Source organism: Simochromis diagramma, unplaced genomic scaffold, assembly GCF_900408965.1.
Source record: "Simochromis diagramma unplaced genomic scaffold, fSimDia1.1 OVJJ01000024.1, whole genome shotgun sequence".
Classification (NCBI taxonomy): domain Eukaryota; kingdom Metazoa; phylum Chordata; class Actinopteri; order Cichliformes; family Cichlidae; genus Simochromis; species Simochromis diagramma.
This window is the reverse complement of record NW_024387332.1, coordinates 4263965-4281155: the sequence shown is the minus strand read 5'-3', so window position 1 is coordinate 4281155 and position 17191 is coordinate 4263965. Positions and strand designations below refer to the sequence as shown.

At 39.7% G+C, this 17191-nt stretch overlaps 1 protein-coding gene across 5 annotated transcripts in view; it reads left to right on the top strand.

The window, feature by feature from the left end:
• LOC120718052 (kinase suppressor of Ras 1-like) overlaps positions 1 to 8962 on the top strand; it is a 69425-nt gene extending 60463 nt beyond the window's left edge. For 3 of the 5 annotated variants that reach the window (XM_040006369.1, XM_040006373.1, XM_040006372.1), the window contains 9 exons: positions 1515 to 1560; positions 2665 to 2925; positions 3022 to 3218; positions 3413 to 3509; positions 3847 to 3980; positions 4072 to 4203; positions 4611 to 4746; positions 6185 to 6315; positions 6448 to 8962. In XM_040006369.1, the coding sequence (XP_039862303.1) occupies positions 1515 to 1560; positions 2665 to 2925; positions 3022 to 3218; positions 3413 to 3509; positions 3847 to 3980; positions 4072 to 4203; positions 4611 to 4746; positions 6185 to 6315; positions 6448 to 6457 (1144 nt within the window). In that variant the 3' untranslated portion in view covers positions 6458 to 8962. Of the gene's footprint in view, positions 1 to 1514; positions 1561 to 2664; positions 2926 to 3021; positions 3219 to 3412; positions 3510 to 3846; positions 3981 to 4071; positions 4204 to 4610; positions 4747 to 6184; positions 6320 to 6447 lie in introns of all 5 variants that reach the window. The other 2 variants (XM_040006370.1, XM_040006371.1) reach the window with 2 other exon arrangements.
• The last annotated feature ends 8229 nt before the right edge of the window (positions 8963 to 17191 follow it).

The window sequence follows — 17191 nt, the reverse complement described above, 5'->3', positions numbered from 1 at the left end:
ACTCACCATCTGTCATTAAAGAGAGGTGAGCTTCAATGACATTGACTTGCATTGGACTCTTTTGCAAGGTTTTACAGCCTTCTTCCTCTTTTTATATTGACACAGTGAGTCACTCTCTTTATCCACCAGAGCAACGCAAATTTTAAGATTTTTTTTTAAAGTATTGTTAGATTGACCTGTATATCATTATGGTTTTTCTTTTAAACTCTTTTTAAAAAATCCAGTATTGCTATGTAGAGAGCACACACTGTACATAAATAGTATTTATGGTGATATTCAAAATTATTATTGTTAATGTTTTTGTAAAACATAAACTAAAACCTAAAAAATAGTTTATTTACAAAATTTTCTTGAATTTGTAAAACTCATAAGATAACATGAGTTGGAAACAAACCTACCATGGCATCTGAGTTTCTGCTGATATTACATCCTATCAAAATACTGACCACCTTTATTTGTGGTTTTAGGAAACTCCATTCCTGGGTCTGCCTCCTTGCAGGAGAATAAAGTCGAATCTTACATCACATTTTTCTAGCTTTAGGGCACTTACACTGTAAGCCATTTGTTCATATATGTCACGGTCAGCAGGAGCTGACTGCGAGAGTGTGAAAATGAGGTGCGGACACAGGGGGAGACGGAGCGGAGCCTTGAACAAAAAGCGAGCTGTTTTATTCAGACTGGTAGACATGAACAGAGCCCAAAACAAGAACGACAACTGAACTGGAACCCATTCTGGGAAAACTAACTGAAAATTCTGATCAAACATGATAACGGTGACAACTAAGATTACTATGAGTTCTATGATTATGACTAGACGTGGAAACACAGACGTTCTGACAAAGAGAATGGAACACGCAGACTAAATACACACAAGGGGTGATCAGGGGAAGTGGAATCACATGGGGAAATGGCTGACACAAATGAACATAGTGACACCAGAGGGGAAGTGTAAAACTAAGCACATTGAACGAGGAAACGCCAGACCTTCAAAATACAACAGGAAACACAGACGTAGAAACGGCAGCACCAACTAGACAACATGAAATACGCTGACACGAAATAGATGGCAGACTACATAAAGGAAACCAGAACAGACTTACAGAAGAGGACATAGATGGACCTAAACTAGAATAGGCTCAACTAAAACCTAACTAATAATGCAACACCAGAACTACACATATTATTCTAAGAAAATACAAATTTACCAAAAAACACTCAAAATGCTGGGTCAGAGACCCAGCCACTGACAATATAGTTCTTTATGCGGGCCGGTGTTTTTGGATTGGAGCACTTTGATAAAAGCCTCACGTGCAAACTCTATAAAATAAGGCTCCAGGAGGGTTTGGAGCAAAATAGTTTTGCTGCCCAGCACAATGCCGGGACATGGAAAGAGGAGAAAGAGGAGCTGTTTTGGCAGCCAGTAGCTCTCAGCAAGTTTCCAAATGTAGTTATTCTAAAGATAAATTAATTTGTTACAAATTTTGGTGAATTCTTGTTAATTTCTTTGGTTTCAGGATGGTGATTACTGAGACACAAATCACAGCCACAGAACAGGGATTGGTGAGTAATAGAAGCCACATAACTTATTTTCTGTACAGCACTTTGGTCCTGTGTTGGGTATTTTAAAGTGCTTTATAAATAAAATCTGATTGGATTGGATTACAGTGTATTAAATTAAAAAGATGAAGGGAAAAGGATGTGATTTGCTGGTTTGTCTCCATTACATGTATATTTTACTCATGTCATTTTCCTTTGGTTTACAGTACTTGCCAATGCACTGTGCTAAAGCATGTTCCTTTTTTTCTGGCACTGATATCCATTTGGTAACTTTTCAGCTTCTTTCAAATGTTCCAAATTTTGTTATTTTTCAGCCTTTTGTTCAAACGATTCAATTCATTCTTGTCTCACAAATCTACACACAATACTTCAGCAAAAGCAAGTTTTTGGCTGCTTTGTTAATGTATTAAAAACTGTTCCATTTCTATTATCCTATTCCAAATATTCAGACCTTGTATTTAGTACTTTGTTAGAGACCCATCCTCGTGTCTTCTCATTAATGATCCTACAGCCATAACCAGAGGTCCTGTATTGAACATTCCCATTAAGCAGTACTTTTTTGGTGGAAACATTAAATGATGTGTTGGCTATATTAACATCAGACCTACCCAGTGTTCGGGACGTTTTTATTCCTCGCAGAACTGCTTCAGATCCAGCTGATTCATTCAACACCCAGTGTGACTGTCTATATGAGGTTATTTCACAGTATCTCTATTGGATTGAGGTCTAGCCTGTAATGGATTTGCTGGGATGTTTAGTTGGGTTTATTATATTTCTTTATTTAACTTAAGCTCATTTCCTGCCTGCCATTATCTTTGAAGATATTGGTAAACATTTCCTCCTAATGACGATGAACTTTCCAGGCTAAAAGGGAGCAGCATCCCAGTGGAGCAATCTTTTCATACTCTTCATACTGATGGATGTTATTTATTCCATCAAATATTTCTTCCAGCAACCACAAGAATTGTATAACTATCCAAAACACTTTTGGTCTGAATGGAGAATTACAAGACTGCAATACCTATTTCACATTTGTATACCAAGTGCTGCTATTTCCAGTAATAGATATCAAAGTGTTCACTTTCATTCTTCTGCCATGTGTTACAGGAAGAGGAAGGAGAGGAAGGAGAGGAAGATTACACAGCTATGGATAAAGAAGAAGCTGACCAGACTGACACAAAAAAGAGTTATTCCAAGGAAGAGTATGATGAAGATGGTCTGGATGATCTACCCTCTTCTATATGCCGCCGTCAGGCTGTTGGCCGTTCTGGGGTCCCCATCTCTCGTAAGGTCAGCCAGACCAGTGTCTACCTCCAGGAGTGGGACATCCCGTATGAGCAACTACAGCTGGGAGAGCTTATTGGAAAGGTGAAAGCAGATTTGTATCGTAGAAATATAAAATCCTGTTCAAAAAATGAAAAGAAAAAACATTATTATTAATTTAAATTTTGGCTTTATGTCCAGGGTCGCTGGGGTAAGGTGCATAAAGGTCGCTGGCATGGTGAGGTGGCCATTCGCCTTCTAGAGATTGATGGCAACAATCAGGATCATCTGAAAGTCTTCAAAAAAGAGGTTATGAACTACAGGCAGACCAGGCACGAGAACGTCATCCTGTTCATGGGTGCATGCATGGCTCCTCCTCATCTTGCTATTATCACCAGGTACTGCTGCATGACTGCTCACACTGCATTGTCACTCATGCTGGCTTCCCCCCATTTCAAGTGCAGTTCCAACCACAAGTGCATATGTGCACTGTTGTATATAAAGTTCTATACAAAAAGTTGTTTGCTGCTTTTTTGACTTTTTGTGATGTGATGTTTATTTTGTAACCATACTGCATGTGTTTCCTCTGCAGTTTCTGTAAGGGTCTGACTCTGTATTCTGTTGTAAGAGAAAGAGGTCACCTGCTGGACATAAATAAAACCAGACAGATTGCACAGGAAATCGTTAAGGTAAGTAATACCTGCATATTCTATTGGTTGATAAATAAGATGGAATTGTAGCCAAGAAATGCCAAACATACACTATGTACATTATATAACAAGTAGGAAAATGTACTGTTTTGGATACAATGTCAAGATTGAAATATGCTGCACTTCAGCATGTTTTGGTGCTTCCCCTCATCCCCAGTGCCACGATTTGAAAAAGTTTAGTGTCACACGTAAAATAAAAATCTACACAACGAGGCTTTAAACATATAAACTAAAAATATCTACTGTTGGGTCATCTTCATTTTCTTTTTGTGAATGTAGGAATATCTTTTGTTCAGAAAATCTTTGTTTGTTGCAGGGAATGGGTTATCTTCATGCTAAAGGCATCGTTCACAAGGATCTGAAGTCCAAGAATGTGTTCTATGACACAAACAAGGTGGTGATTACAGACTTTGGCCTGTTTGGAATGTCTGGTGTGGTACAAGAAGGCAGGTAAGGGTGAAAGAAACTGCATGTAGGCAATAAATTTATGGTGAGCCATGTTTTTTCTCCTAATTATTCTTCTCTGTGTTTCTGTGTTTAGAAGAAAGAATGTGCTGCGGATACCACAGGGCTGGATCTGCTACCTGGCTCCAGAAATTGTTCGAAAATTGAGCCCAGAGGTTGATGAGGACCAGCTGCCTTTCTCCAAAGCTGCTGATATTTATGCTTTTGGGTATTGACTAGTGCCATTTATACTAGAAACTATTAATGTGATATTGAAGCTATAGTTTATATTATGCAGTTCTGCCTTTTAGGTTCTTAACCTTTACTTTGTTATAATTTTATATTAGCTTGTTTTTGTGTTTTCTGTGGTACATAACCAAATTGTTAAACAATTGTTTGGTTTTCTCGAAGTTAAATCAGGATTTTTACTGTTGCCAGCTAACATAGTAAAGTTGTTTTTGTAGAATCATAAATTCAGCTATCCAGACATGATGTGCAACTTTCAGCTAGAACTGCACACAGTTTTTTAAAACCTTTGTTTCTATTTTATTCATGCTCCATGTTGCATATTTGAGCACATGATGTAAGAAAATGTAAAATAATGTAGTACATGAAAGGATCTTGTGTCATTTCCAGCACAATCTGGTATGAGCTGCAGATGCGAGACTGGCCAATTACCAACCAGCCTGTGGAAACTATAATCTGGCTAGTGGGTCGTAATGAAGGCATTAAGAATGTGCTGTTAGAGTCCAATCTGGGCAAGGAGGTCACGGTGAGTCTGAAGATCATGTCTACGAAAAAACTGACCCTGTTGGTAACTGTCAACAATTTACAATATATATTTTCTTTGTTCCTAATGTGGGAAATGCTGTTGATGTAACAGCAGTATTAATAATAATCATCATAATAATCATAAGTATTGCATTTCAACATCAACACAGCACAGCATAATGACATTACTAGTATTGTAAGAGCAAATGGTAGAAATAAAACACCGAACACATCTTTCCTTGCCACACAGTTGTATTGTAGAGTTGTTCAGTGTGATTTATACAGCTTCTGTGCTGGTCTCCCAGTTTAGACTGTTGTTGATGTTACACCCAGCTACTTGTACTTCTCCACTACATCAACATCCGGTTCTAGGATACACATGGGCTATGTAGCTGTTACTTTCACCACTGGTCTGGTCTAATTCAGGCCTAGCTGAGTTCAACACCCACGGGGAACAACTCTGGCTTATTGCCAGTAAGGCAGACCAACAGTTGTACAGAGACCAAATGGCTCATAGTTACGGACCAGACGGCCCTCAGAGAGCACTCCAAGGGATGCAGGAAAAAGCTTTCTCCAAGTCTGCTAAAAACACGTAGACTCATTGGGCAAACTCTCACCTGCCTCCAAATATATTTAAGAGTTTGAAGAGCTTGTACAGTGTTCTGCAACCAGGATGAAATCTTCACTGTTCCTCCTGTATCCTAGGTTTAACTAACAGACAAGCTCTTCTTTCCAGTGCCATAGCATTGACCTTTCCAGGGAGGCTGAGGAGTGTAACTGCTGTAACTGTAACTGGAGTACACCTTCTGGTTCCCAATCCTAAAGATAGGAACCGCCACCCCAGTCTGCCAATATAGAGGCACCACCCCAGAATTCTATGCGATGCTTGTAGAGCCGTGTCAACCAAGACAGCCCTACAGCTTCCATAGGCTTTTGGAACTCATGGCGAACTTCGTCCGCCAAGGACTTGTTTCAAGCTGTTGCTCCTAAGTGGTTGATGGCTTTCGTGGTGGTGATGGGGCCATCAAGCTGAAAAAGGAGTCCTATCAGGCTGGATTAGCCTGTAGGACTTCAGAGGAAGCTGATGGGTACCAAAAGGCCAAACTAAATGTGATTCAGGCGGTAGCTGAAGCAGCCACTCGGGTTTCGGAGGACATCAAAAAGAAAAGTAAAGAAAAGAAAAGAAAGAAAGCAAAGGCATAAATTTGTAAAATTTCAGTTTCATCACCATGCATCAAATGTTTTCAGTTCTCAACAAATTTTGTTTAGCATTGTCTTGAAATAAGCAAAATCTTTTCTTAAAAGGCATCTTCTGGATAGCAACACGTGTAAAGTATTAAAAGTATTAATATTGATTATATTATTATTATTTTCATATTGATTAAAATTTGATTACCAACCAATCACCATGTTCTATCTGTTACCTACCATCCCAACAGGAGATCCTGTCTGCCTGCTGGTCCCTTACGGCAGATGACAGGCCACCTTTCACCCAGCTAGCAGGCATGCTGGACAGACTCCCTAAACTCAACCGCAGGCTTTCTCACCCTGGACACTGGAAAACAACAGAGTAAGTGTCATGGAGTGACAGTAAATTCATAATCTGGGTGAACCAACCCACTACACTATATAACATCAACATTCAAAATGTTTACCTATTTATTTTAGTCATTGCTCATCAAAATCTACATTTTCATTTCAGAAAGATTTGAAATTTTATGAAGCTAAGAGGAACCATTACACCATCAGTCAACAAAAATGCTGTAAATAGTGTTTTTTAAAGAAATGTGAAAAATGTAAAGCTGGCCTGCTGATGATCAAATGATATATATGTACATACTTAGACTGTTTTTAATGTGACTACTGTTTTGTTTTGAGGAACGAATGAATAATGTATCAAGTAAATGCATTTTTTCTACTTTGGCAAATTAGGCACTATCTTTACTTTTTCTTCTGATACGTGATAGTGTTGATCACAGTCTGTAATGTACTGCATTTCTCTTTTTCTTCTGTCTTCAACTTCCTCTTCTCTGGATGTTGCCTGATTCACCTTGGCCTGTTCCTGTTGTGCCTCATCTCCTGACGGCTTCCTTTGGGTCCTGCATTTCCATCTTTATCTATGATCTTGTTTCCTTTCTTTCTATTTGCTTACTTGTTTTCCAACATTCCCGTATGTCCCCTGGGTCCACTTCTATTTTGGTTAAGGACACTGGAAAATCATGAATGCTTGAGACATCACTGCCATCAGCATATCACTAAGTCAGGCAGTGAGAGCTTGTTAAATTGACTGAAAATATGATATGAAAGATGCAGCTCTGACAGATTTCCTATAAGATCGGATATTATGCATGCACCAGCCAAAATTTGTATTCTAGATGAAAACCAGCAGATGAAACCTTTTAAGTTCTGTCAGGGATGTCACTTCTGCTCACGAGTTTGGAAGCCCTTTCAAAATGTAATTGAAATGAATGAAGATTATAGATTATAAGTAAATGAGAAAGTAATTTCGGACACCACTGAAAACAGTGACATCATAATACCTGGGTCTAAAAATGCTTTGCTTTCATCTTTATCTCTTTTCCCTTGATTAACCTGTGTGCCTACTTCCCCCCACATTTCTAACTCCCAACCTTCAGTGAATGTAATTCTTCTTATATATGTTTAAATGTGAGTGTAGGCATAGTCTCATGGCTGTTTGAGTTATCTGCATAGTTAACTAAGAGCTGCTGGTTTCAGCTCTTAGTTAATTTAAAATACATTTTACTTCAAGGGTTCCACCAGAGTTTACTTTCAAAGGGTCAGTTCCCAATATACACCCAGTAATTTTTTAAGTTACTTAATAGAAAAAGTGTTGTGCTTATAAATATACATTGATTATTATGTAATTATGATGCAGTCTCATAAACTTAGAATTAGTCCAATAAAATACATCAGTGCAGATTTCTTCTAATCTTCTTCTAATCTTGAGTTGTTGATTTAGTTTTTTCCAGAGTTTATTGTCCTACAGCAGCCACCATAGCTACCATTAGGTACTTGAATTGGAAGAGAAGAAAACAAAATTCAGTTGGCTGCAATCTAGTGACATCTAGTGGAGAGAAACCGACAGCTCTTTGCAGAAATTGCTTTTTGGTTTGTTTGTTTGTTGTTGTTGTTGTTGTTGTTTTGTTTTTTACAAATTTTCTACACACTGAAGAATATGAATATAGATATAATTTTAGCATTAACAGTCTGACTCAAACAGTCTCTCAGTCTACCACTGTTCTAATGTGGAATTTCTGCCTCTTTGATTCATAATATATCTCCAAAACTGAAAGTGTTTGCCTAGACTGAGTTCACTGTAGTGCAAAAGGCACCACGGAAATCATTTACCTCTCTACCAAAGTAATAAATATCACAGACAGATATGAGTTACTATTTATGTTCTACTTTGGCACAATGAAAGATAAAGATGATTGAACTGACCCTTGGAAAAGCGATTCCCTCAAAATAACAACTTTGCTTTTTTTATTTCTGTTGCAATTTTATAAGATTCCCTGAAGCTATGAAATAGCTAAGTAGTTATGAATAGATGACGAATGTTGTGGTATCGAAACCACGATAGAAAGACACTGCAGTGCTCCAACAACACTTGACAGAATGCAGCTGTCGCACACTGCCACCTGATTAGTCATCATTAATTTATCAGAGGGCAAACCACTGAGTGATACCACCCACAGTGGGATATAAGAAGAGATAAAAGTTATCTGTCTACTTTAACTTCTTATAGGACAACAGTAAGCGGAAGCACAGTAATAGAAAGAATGTTTTCATTATAATATAAGGAAGATTGTGACAAGAGGCAGTGCACCCTTGCGCAATTTGCATTAGTGAGCAAGACATGGCTGTTGTGTTTGTGAGTTTTCTTTCCTCAGGCTGTACATTCACCAAAAGTGTTTGTATGTAATGGTTTCACCAGTAGGGCAAAGCCCAATTTATGATGAGAAAATTGAACTAATGCATATATGTAAATACAGTATTTTACTGCACGTTGTATTTTATACATGTTTGTGCAAGGGTTGAGTTTTAAAATGTTTTTGTTGGTACTATATTTATGTATGAGACTGTTGTTGGTGGATTGTTTTCCTTTTCTTGTTTCCATTTTTCTGTTTTTTGTTGATACTTTCAAGGCTTTTTGTCTGAACAATTTAAGACATTAAACTTGATATTTTGATAAGTGACTTGGTGTTCACTATTTTATAACAGTGTTTGTAAAAATAGCCATACATTTATTTTAAATGAATCTACACTACCAACTGGACATAGTGGTGGTAGAGATGCAGAAGAAGAGGGCCGTAGCAACATCAGGAAGAAGGAGCACGAGAAGCTGGAGAAGTACTAAGGATTCAGAGAAGAGAAGATCTGGAGGGTGAAGGTAACGGTGGTCCGAGTGGTAATCTGAGTACTCAGTGCAGTGACCCGCAAGCTAGTGGCTCCAGCAGATCCCAGGAATAGCATTGCAGATCTCTGTCCAGAAGAGCGCAGTCCTAGGAAAATAAAAGATATTGCGCAGGACCTTCAAGCTCCCAGGCCTCTGATAGATAATAATAATAATGATAATAATGGATTGCATTTATATAGCGCTTTTCAAGGCACCCAAAGCGCTTTACAATGCCACTATTCATTCACTCTCACATTCACACACTGGTGGAGGCAAGCTACAGTTGTAGCCACAGCTGCCCTGGGGCAGACTGACAGAAGCGAGGCTGCCATATCGCGCCATCGGCCCCTCTGGCCAACACCAGTAGGCAAGTAGGGTAAAGTGTCTTGCCCAAGGACACAACGACCAGGACAGAGAGCCCAGGGATCGAACCGGCGACCTTCCGGTTACAGATGCGATTCCCAACCCCCTGAGCCACGGTCGGACCTGAACTTGAAGGATAAAGACCGCCTGGAGGGGGCAAGAGGGGATTTTTTAGCCAGAGTGAAGCTGACGCCCCACCAACATGAAAAGTAAAGGCAAATAGGCGTTAGAGAGGCATTAGAGCGGTTAGTGCTTCGTTTTTGCAGATTTGTGCAGGTACAATTATCATTTGTGCTGCTTTGGTTTTTGAGATATTAATATCATCTATACTGAGGCTGATACTCCATCCCCAGAAGCAGTAATATCGCTTAACGCCAAAAAGACGTTCGATCGGATTGAGTGGGATTATCGTTTTCACACACTTTGGAGGTTTGGTTTTGGTCCTAACTTTAATCATTGTACCAAGCTCATTTACAGTAATCGGACTGCTTCAGTCTATACCAACGGTACCTCATCAGAACCTTTTGTTCTTCACAGAGGGACCAAACAGGGGGATCCAGTGAGTCCATTACTTTTTGTTTTAGCTATAGAGCCACTTGCAATAGCTCTTAGAAGCAATAATAGTATACAAGGTATCTCGTGTGGTGGCATAACTCACACTGTCTCACTGTATGCGGACGATTTGTTGCGAGATCGATCAACTTTAGACCAGACAACAAACTACGGAGGCTCCGGAAAAGTGCAATCAAACGATGAGTTTTATTATCACAGGAGAACAACCAACCATCAGCATACAGAATGTGTTGCTCTGACAAGAATACATTGGGTTCTGGTTTTATAGGACAAAATATCACACCTACGTCAATGCAGTTCAAAAATACTTGGTGACAGACGGACAAAGGTTCAACTCGTACAGACAAGGGTTCATCACATATACTTTTAATAACTATAAACTGACATATAACTTCTCCTTTCTTCATTACTTGCCTTTTAGGTTAATAACTTCAGGTCTCAGCATCTCTGAGAGCTAATAATGGACCCTCGTCATTAATCACTAAGTAGAGTACTTTGCAGCCAGTCTCAAACTGAAGCAGAAGACGCTTAGGCCTTCGCTCAGACCTGCTACTAGATTAATATGTGTATCGTAAACATGCATGCAATTAACCTGCTATGTTCTCATCTCCCCTCAGCATGTATCATCTGGACACTCTCACCAGTGAAGCTTAAAACCTTCTAGAATGGAACATCAACTCTAACCAAGCACGTTTATGCATTGTGTATAAAATGAACTCAACCTATAAAAATAGAAAGGTCAATGTGATGACAGACATATTCAATGCAATATAAACCCTGTAGGAAATATTACTGATAAATGATACTGTGAAACATGTTATTAATACATTCTTCATAAGGCAAATCATATGGTAGCAATAAAAGAATCTCTGAATCCCAACATTATATGTAACAAATCCAATCACTTCTACCCCTGAAATCCTCAGTCTTACAGGAATTTGGAAGCATATCTGGATACAAACTAAATTTAGCTAAAAGTGAATACTTCCCCATTAGTAATAATGCAGGAGAATACCCCAATCTGCCATTTAAGTTGTCTACCGAGTCCTTTACATATCTGGGTGTAGAAGTCACCAAATCCTATTACAGTCTGTTTAACAGTAACCTCACTCCTCTATTGAAACAGTGCAAAATTGATGTTAAAAGATGGTCTATTTTACCATTATCTCTCATTGGGAGAGCTAATTCTGTAAAGATGAATATTGTGCCAAAATTTCTATATTCTATATTTTCTATATTTATTTCAGGCGTTACCTGTTTACATACCACAGTCTTTTTTCATGTCATTCAATTGAATGGTTTCTTCATTTATATAGAATAATAAAATGCCTCGTATAAGACAAGAATTTATGGAAAGACCAAAAAATATAGGTCGGCTCTCACTGCCAAACCTGCACACATATTATTGGGCGGCGAATCTCAATACCATCTCTCTATGGCTAAAGGACTGGAATGATCAGATCCCTGCATGGCTACAGATTGAAAGGGTCACAAGCAGGCCACATTCACTCCCAGCTTTACTCTGTGCACCCCTACCACCTCTAGTTAATAATGTTAAAGATAACATAATTGTTACTCAATCACTACGCATTGTAAATCAGTTTAAAAAACATCTGGGTATTCAGAGTATTTCTATTCACTCTCCAATAATACGTAACCATCTTTTTCAACCATCCCTAATGGACAATGGCTTCAAAATTTGGTACGACAGGGGCATTCACAGTATTGAGGATATGTATATTAATGATACGTTTGCTAGCTTTGAACAACTATCTAGGAAATTTGGTCTGACTAATAACCATTTTTATGCAATACTTGCAAATCAGAGATTTTATACGTAAAAAGGTTGCTAATTTTCCTACTTCCCCCCTCCTTCCTGTTTGGATTCTATACTAAGGGTCAATGAGATGAAAAAAGGCAGAATATCATTTATCTACTCTCATATTATGGATAGTTGTAATCTGTCTATTTCATACATTCAAGAACAGTGGGAGAATGATTTGGGTGCCCAGCTGTCTGACGAAGAATGGGATATGGCTCTTACCAGGATCCATTCGTCTTCTATATGTCCAAGACACTCCCTAATACAATTCAAAGTGTTACACAGGTTTCATTTTTCAAAAGCTAAACTAGCAAAAATATTTCTGAACATAGACCCATCGTGTGATAGATGCACAGACTCCAGCTACTTCCCTTCATATGTTTTGGTCCTGTCCGAAAATTGCTCCTTTCTGGTCATCATTTTTTGAAGTCATCTCTAAAGCCTACGCCTATAACATCTCGCCTTCCCCCTTGGTGGCAATTTTTTGGTTTTTTCTCTGGTATAGCGACTTCTGCTCCCTCTGCCCATTTACAGAGAGGGTCATTGCCTTTTTGTCATTATTAGCGAGACGCCTGATTTTATTTAAATGGAAGTCTACTACTGCTCCATCACACCACCACTAGATAAGGGATGTTATGCAAAATGTCAAACTGGAAAAACGGATCCATCAGCAAATTCCACACAAAATAGGACCCTCTGTTAACATACGTCAACAATCTACGTGGTCTGGAACTGGAACCTTGAATGTTTTTGTTTGCCCTAGAACAGTCCTGTAAAAACAATTGAGAGGTGCACCGCCCTTTGTGTGTGTGTGTGTGTGTGAGTGTGTGTGTTTTTGTTTGTTTGTTTCCCTTTTCCTGTCTTGGTATTATCTGTCTTTACGATCTGTGGGGATTGTTGTTTTGTGGTTATCTGTAAAATAATAAGAATGCCATGTATGATAATTGGAAAACTACAAATAAAGTGTGAAAAAAAAAAAAGCAACACTTGCACCTGAAATTCTTTTTTATGTGCGCTCAAATTTTTTGTATGTGCACTCAGAATAGTGGCACAAAAATAACGCCATATAGAACCGCCCCTGATAATGAACATATATAATTAAAAACAAAATCATACAGACAAACTGAATCACTTCACATGTAACTCAGTGTTTTCTGCAGAAAAAAATAAAAACTTTAGCCTACCTTGTGTACGTTTCTGCACTGGTAACAGAAATATCAACCTTTCCACTGACGAAATTGGTTTATTAAAATGTACTGAAACACACAAAACGTTCATAAATACACAGCAAGCCTAAAAAAAACTGGACAGTCTTCTATAAAAGTGCATAACGCCACAGCTGCTGAAACTCACTGTCACAGAGATTGTTGTTATATAGCGTAGGCCGTAAGAATTAAAATCAATATATGTCAGAAACCGTAGCAGCACAAACGATAATTTTACCTGCACAAATCAGCACAAACGAAAGACTAAAAACGTAGACCATTTTGGTCCATTTTGGAGCAGTCTGGGGGGATGGTGACCTTTGAATAACCTATAAAATAAAGTTTAAACAATCGTCTCAGGTTAAAATAGGATTGTCTACCCTGGACAAACCCAGTCTGGTCCCCTGAAATAATATGAGGAAGAATTTTCTTTCTTTCTTCACACACCCCCGTTCTCTGCTAGCCATCGGGGCGGGGGGGCTGGGAGGAGATGTTGGCTGTCCGATTGGCCTCCCTGCTGCTGCGGAGCCTGGGACGGTCTGCTTGCCTCCACCCCGGGGGAAAGGCTAACATCTCTTGGGTCTGGGTTCTGTTTCCCCCTCTGGGGGCGAGGGTACCTGGACCCGGGGTATAGAGTATGTTTGAGGAGTGTGATTGTGTGTACATGTCCAGTTATGTCAATCCTTACGTTGGGTGAGTGCTGAGTGTTTGTATATGTGTGCATGAGGGTGGGAATGCATGTTTGTGTCTGTGTGTGCCTGTTTGTCTGTGTCTATATGTCAGGTCGGGTCTTAGACTCCACCTCTCTGGGAACTCCCAGGCCCTCCAAGGCCTGTCTCCCCTCACCACACTCTCTGCCGGTAACTGATGCCCTCAGGGGTCGGTGCATTGGTGGTTCTTGGTGTCCGGGGCTGGGCGCTCAGGTATGTACCAGCTCACTCCCGGTGGCTACTTGGCGGGGCCTGCAAAAAATAGGATTGTCTACCCTGGACAAACCCAGTCTGGTCCCCTGAAATAATATGAGGAAGAATTTTCTCAAGTCGGAGTGCAATGGCTTTTGAGAACACTTTACCATCACAGTTTGTTAAGCTGATTGGTCTACAGGATGAGCAATCTCGGGGGTCCTTATTCTTCTTTAATAAGAGTGTAATAGATGCCTGCCGAAACGTAGGCGGAAGAATGTTATTCTCTATTGCTTCTGTGTAAACCAGCCCGCGCCTCCAGCGGAAGCCCGGAAGGTGGCCTGATGGCCACCCATATGCCAAGCAGCGGCAGCGCAGCAGGAGTGGAAGTGAGCCAGGGCTCAGAGGCAGCTGGGCAGACGGCAGGATCGTGCAGCCTGCGTGCCGAAGCGGACAGCATGCCGTCCTCAGGCAGGACCCCAGCACACCTCGCGCACCTCGACCTCCATCTCCAGCTTGGCAGGTCCCGCTGGCGCGCCAGCCTCCGGCTCGCCCCGAGCTGTCCACCCTTACAGTGATCACCCGGTTGCTGTAACAGTAGCCTACATTCAACAGCTGCAGCCCTCCTGCTGCCAGCTGTACACATCAACACCAAAAACAACAACAGTACAAGCAGCGCACAGGTTTTAAGCTGGTGAGGCATGATTGTAGATGCAGTGAAGGTGAGTCCATCTCACCTGCAGCAGCATCGCAGACCACGAGCCACCACAATAATAAAACATTTTTTATTTAATTATAAATAAATTATTTCTCCTAATTATGTCCTGGGTTTTAACTAATTAATAATACCAAAGGAAACATCACAAAAAACACTTAAGGTCATGAAAATTAATTGCGATTTAGCAATTCAATGAGGCATCCACTTTATTTATTGAAAAGTATCGTATTGGTATTGGTATCGGCGATACTGGCCCGAATTTACTTGGTATCGGATCGATACCAAAATATGCAGCATCGCACACCACTAGTTAAATCGGATATTAATGCTGAGGGAAACGGATACGACTCATTTACTCATTACTCAAGAATACTCTTCTGCGCTCTCACGGCTCTTCCGTTAGTCCGTTACGCAAGGCCCGGTGAACGCAGCAAACACAAACAGGCAGTGCGAGTTTTAGACCTCGCTCGTCGGCTTGGTTATACGCATGAGAGTAAAACGTTTTGGGTTTTTTGCGCATCATAAAAGTTTTGTTTTGTAAAACTTTCCGATCTTTCCAAAATGTTCACTTGCGAGCAGCGTGAATGAGGAAGTGTACACTGTTGCTTCCCGAATTTAACACTGAAGTGAACTTTGGCCTTGAGGTTTTCAGGGAAGAAAAGACACATGCAGATGCTTGAGTCCGTGAGGCGTCTCGAGTTTTGGCTCCAGTGCAGCGGTTAGGTGGGAAACAGATGCGCAGAATATGAACAAAAAGAAAGTTCGAAAACAACACGACTTGTGTTATTCCGATACGGATATAGCGTGTAAAATATCGAGCCAGAACAGAATTCATATTTGGACATGTTTAGTGGCCCAGAAGTAAATACATTTGTTTAAACATCTGTGACGCACAAACAAACCAAGTGCAATAAACAGTGCGGTTAAGACTAACTACAGGCTTTAAAAATGGTGTCACACTCGACACAAAACTTAAACTAAACATAGCGTGTAAAATTCTATCAATAATAGAAGATCAATAATTAAAGTCACAGCTATTCTCTGATGTTCTTGTGTAAAATGGTATTCATTATTTCTATATTCCACTTCCTATAAAATCAGATTATAATAGTGAAGTTGTAATTCATGCATGACAGTTTAGCAGGAAGTGGTTTACAGCAGCAACATCCCTTTGCATTTTTGAGGCCTTTCCCCCTTCTTTGGTTCTAAGTACATCATCAGTAGCAGGACTTTTATTGGGACCAGATATATAATAATAACACTAATAATAATAATTATGCTGCTGATAACATTTATTATTGTTGTCCTTTGTATATCTATGTAAAGGTGTCATTGGGGTGAAAATCTTTTTCCAGGGAGAGACGATAAAACACTTTCTTTTCTAGACTCTACATTTTTTAAATGTATTATTTATTTATTTTAATGTGAGTGCCAACTGCTGGCTGCTGTGGAGGTCCTGGAGGTCCTTACACTGGGACCAGGCTGCATTTTTAGGTTAAAGTCTGCCATGTTTAGGTTGAGGAGGCTTCCTGTTGGCGTGTGTGTGTGTGTGAATGAAGTTTGTAATAAGGAATAACTGAGTGCTCAAATAGAGTGTTATTGCTTTTCCCCACCCCAATGAGTTTAGCCTAATTCATGTTTTTCAATCACTTCCTCCTGTGTGTGTATGCTGATATGTATATATATTTATAAAGCCTATCGTCCGACCATTTAGCAACTTGTTGTTGGTATTATGTTTTCACCATTTACAAGTTACTTAGTCATATATCCCGTTCCATTGGTTTGGAGTTCTGGGGGCATCAGTCAATGCAGAGTATATTGGAACCCGCAATCTCCAGCTCTTCTGATGGTACACTGAAGTCTAGCGCCAGTCGAGAAACAGCCATCGCCCAGTTGGAATTTGTGAAATAAATATATCTGCACCATAAAAAAAACATTAGAATGAAGCAAATCATTTGTGTTCTTCTTTGTATGATATCAACAACTGTGCAACTGGTTTTTTTTTGGTGTTTTTTTTTGTCCCGTTTGGATCTTTAGCCATCAGAATTGTTGTCTTAAGGCCAAGATAGATGCCAAGCGGATTTATTTTACCAAGTGGATCATCATGGCCTTGCCATATTGGTCCATTTGATTGACCTTTATTATAATTATGAATTTATTTTATTTTCAGTTGCTACAAACGGGACAGACATGACTGGGGGATAGGACAGGGAGAAAGAATGAAAGAAAGAGAGGGAGAGAAAGAAAACCAAAGGGGAGAAGAGACGGTGAGAAGGGGGGGGAAGAAAGAAAAAAAACAAACAAACAAACAAAACACCTGGGTCACCTGTATGGAGAAAAAAAACAGAAGAGAAAGCAAACAACAAAGAGCAACATAATGAAAAAAACAGCACCATCACAATAAACTAGCTAGCAGTAGATATCAGTAGATACTAAATAATAAACG